The sequence below is a fragment of the Meles meles genome, chromosome 20 (assembly GCF_922984935.1).
Source record: "Meles meles chromosome 20, mMelMel3.1 paternal haplotype, whole genome shotgun sequence".
Classification (NCBI taxonomy): domain Eukaryota; kingdom Metazoa; phylum Chordata; class Mammalia; order Carnivora; family Mustelidae; genus Meles; species Meles meles.
In genome coordinates, this window is record NC_060085.1 from 21,218,350 (window position 1) to 21,221,807 (window position 3,458).

The window sequence follows — 3,458 nt, forward strand, 5'->3', positions numbered from 1 at the left end:
CCTCTCACTGCCGCGGTGGTGGCTGCAGGCACAGTCAGGCAGAATTCCGTCCTGCCAGGATGCAGACCTAACTAGCCTCCTACCACTCGCTCCTGCAAGGCGGGCAGGTGAGAACCACGCCCAAAACTCCTGAAGGGGCGCCTCTGGAAGAGCAGATACCCGGCTGCGCCATGGCCACCTGCAGCTACCGAAGGCTGGTGTCCGACTGATCTCCCTGAATCCCCATGCCTGCCACAGCTGTGCCGGAGACACTGCCCTCAGCCCCAAACACGCGCAAACACCCCAAAACACACACAGCCCTGAGGGGAGGGAAATCCTTACCCATTTGCCAGGCCCATGAGGACCTCCCCAGCTGGTCCTCCCACCCCTTGGGCAAGGGCACCCATCACAGACCCCTAGGGAGGGTCACGAGCCTCAGGCTTCTGGGAGGCAGCTTCCAAGACAAACATCTGAGGGACCTTGAACATCAGAGCAGAGGCTGTGAGAGACTAGAGGCTGCCTCTTAGCAGCAGACTCAACCCGTGGAGGCCCCTTGACACCCCCTTGAAGCCGACCTTGCGGAGGCTGTGGCAGTCTGTGGAAGGACTGGGGCCAGTACAGGGGATCTTGGGGGGACTCCAGGACAGCTGCTTCTGAGGATGTGGTAAGACTTAGAGGTTGATCCCCAAACCAATGACTTCCAGTGGTCTAGGGACAGTCCTTCCCCCTGCCCAGCCCTGGACTCCCTCCGGCCTGTTTCCTCAGCCCCACCTTCTGGGGCTTTCTCTCCCCTCCCCCTCCGCTTCTGGTTCTCCCCAGATTTGGCCAGCGGAGGGGAGGGAAGCCTCATCTCAGCCCCTGGGGCCGAAGCAGCCTGCACAGCTGCCGCTCCTCAGTCCTGGCCTGGCCCTCCCCAGGGATGGCTCTGACGGACTAGCCCCCAGGAAGGCACAGAGCCTGGCGGGCTGTTGCTCAGCTGGGTGCCCTGTCCTCCCAGCTCCCCGCCAAGCCTGCGCTGGCCCCGAGGGCCCTGCCTGGCACAGGGCTGTGGAATCCTGGCTTTCCCAGCTGGCTCTGGCTGCAGCCTCCCTGGTGTCCTACCCTGAATGGAGAAGCCGGGGGAGGGGCTGCCATAAAATTAGGCCCAGCTCAGAGCCTGGCTGAGCCAGGCTGGCTGAGGTGTCAGAGCCCATCCTGGGCCGTGGGGGTCTCTTTGGGGTGCAAGATGACTCAGGCTAGCAGTAGGTGCCAGGGTCTAGGGTGGCGTGCCCTGGGAGGAACTCTAGACCATGACTTTGGGGGTGGATCCCTCTTTTATGGGTCTGATTTCCAAAGGGCACGACTGCGGTCAGTAAGTGTCTTTATTGGAAGAGAGATCCAGTCTCCTTGGCTCTGCTAGCTCCCTAGGTCAAGAGGATTTCGATGTCAAGCTCCAGCCGGCTGGCTTTGACCTCATAGCGGCCCCGGATCAGGCCCCGGGTTTGGCTGGTGTGCCAGCGCCAGTGAGACTGGATGACGCAGGCCGCCTGGCGCGCCTGGAGAAACCGTCTGCGGGCCTGCCACATTCGGACCTGCGCCTGCACCTTCACCACTGCCCACTCCTGGCAGGTGTAGAGTCTTAGTGCCAGGCGCCGTCTCTGCTCCAGCATCTTGGCCTGCACCGACCTCCACCAGCACTGAATGACCCAGGCCCTGAGAGCTGCGTGCAGTAGCGACCGGCGCACCATGTTGCCACGCCACCATGACTGAATCTTTATGGCTGCCTTCTCCGACTGATCGGGGGAGGGAAGAACACGGAGATGCTCAGTGGGGTGCCCTCCCCTTGCTGTCCCCGTCTGTGGGGCTGGGAAGAAGGGGGGCCCGGCCCAAGTGGCCCTGCCCCTTCATTTCCAGACCCATCCGTCTGATTTCCAGTCTCCCATTCATTAGAAGTCACGGCTTATCATCCGTGGGGCATACCCCCTGCCAGGTGGGCCTTACTCACATTTTGTGTGTCCATGGCCCCGGTCTTCAGAGTCCACTCATCTGTCAGTTAGGACACACGAGTCTTTAGCCCCGCCCTCAACTGTTAGTCACGCCCCTCTTTAGACCCCGCCCACCTACACACAAGGCTCCCCCTCATCAGGTCCTGTCTCTACACATTTTTGCCACATCTTTCTCCTCTCGCCTCTTGCTCGTGTCTCCTCACGGATTGGTCAGTCCCCTCATTTGTTGGTTCTCGTCATTTGGGGGGGCCTGCTCTTATCTCTTGCTTGTGGTGTATTTCTCAGACCCCAGTGGCATCCTGAGTCCTGATATTTCTATGCCTTCCGTCACGTCTTTCTGCTCCTGCTGGTGGGAGCAAAGAGAGAGGCACACAACTCTAACCCATAGCCGGTTTGGATTTCCAGAAGCTCAAGTGGCAGAGCCCATGGGAGGGCCTCCAAGCACTGTGTTCGCCGGCAAGTATGATTTCATGTAAAATTTGGGGAACCAAGGTCCCATAGCTGCAACTGGAGAGAGCCTCTGTCTCCACCTCTCTGGTTCCTCCTGTCACCTTTCTATTGGGTGGTGTGGAACGGGCTGCAGCCTCTTTTGGGACATGACTAGGAATGTGCCTGCTTATTTTGGGTTAAATGAGGCAGATTTATGGGGTTCACAGTCACCCCTGGAAATAGACATGTCCTTGCTAGCCATTCCATTAGAGATGGCTTCCTAGAGGTTTCCTACCTGTTACCGTGCCAGGGGATGAATTTGGGGGGACACAAGGTGCTACAGTGATAGGAAAGATATGAACGTGTTCCCCAGTGCTTGGCACCAGAAGTAGCTGGGCGGGGGAGGAAAAGGGAGGTTTGAAAAGTGTGGAGACAAGAGCCGGTCTATAGAAAGTTCTTGTTATCAGATATGTAAAACCATAAATGGAAGATTCTGTTCTCACTGATGCCTGATTAAAACTGAAGTTCTGTCTTGTTGGGAATATACTTGATAACACAGTGAGAATTATAAAGCATACCATACTTCTTTCTTATTTTGGTGTGAATTCGGTACAAGAGAATTGATCAGAATTCCTGTGATTTCAGGGCATCAACTAGGGGAGCTGCTATGAACAGTGTGGAAGGCAGCATGAGAAATCACATTTTACACATCCGGTCCATCCAAAATAAACACGCTTTTATCAAAAATGGCATTGCAAAATCATCATATGAAGAAGTACTCCCAGGTTATACTGCAAAAAAATATTGGAAAACCATGATAGGTGTGCAACAGTGGTTTGATATAAACCCTGTGTAATGCTTTGGTATTTGCCGATTGGTTGCGATTTCTTTATTTGTCCTACATATTCACTTGCCTAATTTTAAGCCTGTAATTTTGCATTCTTTTTCTTAAAGTAGGCCTTCCAAATTATATAAGCTTCAGGTCCCACAAAACCTGGCTCTGCCCTGCCTTGTGCAGCCCGGTCTCCTGGGAGCTCAGGGAAAGCTGTGTTTCTAGGATTCAGA

General features: G+C 55.5%; 1 protein-coding gene across 1 annotated transcript; it reads right to left on the reverse strand.

Moving 5' to 3' along the window:
• Positions 1–1,382: 1,382 nt before the first annotated feature.
• Positions 1,383–1,978, reverse strand: IQCF6 (IQ motif containing F6). The gene is made up of 2 exons (XM_045990001.1): positions 1,964–1,978; positions 1,383–1,751 (listed from the first exon to the last, which is right to left on the reverse strand). The coding sequence occupies exons 1-2, from the start codon at positions 1,976–1,978 to the stop codon at positions 1,383–1,385; spliced, it is 384 nt and encodes a 127-aa protein (XP_045845957.1).
• Positions 1,979–3,458: the final 1,480 nt, after the last annotated feature.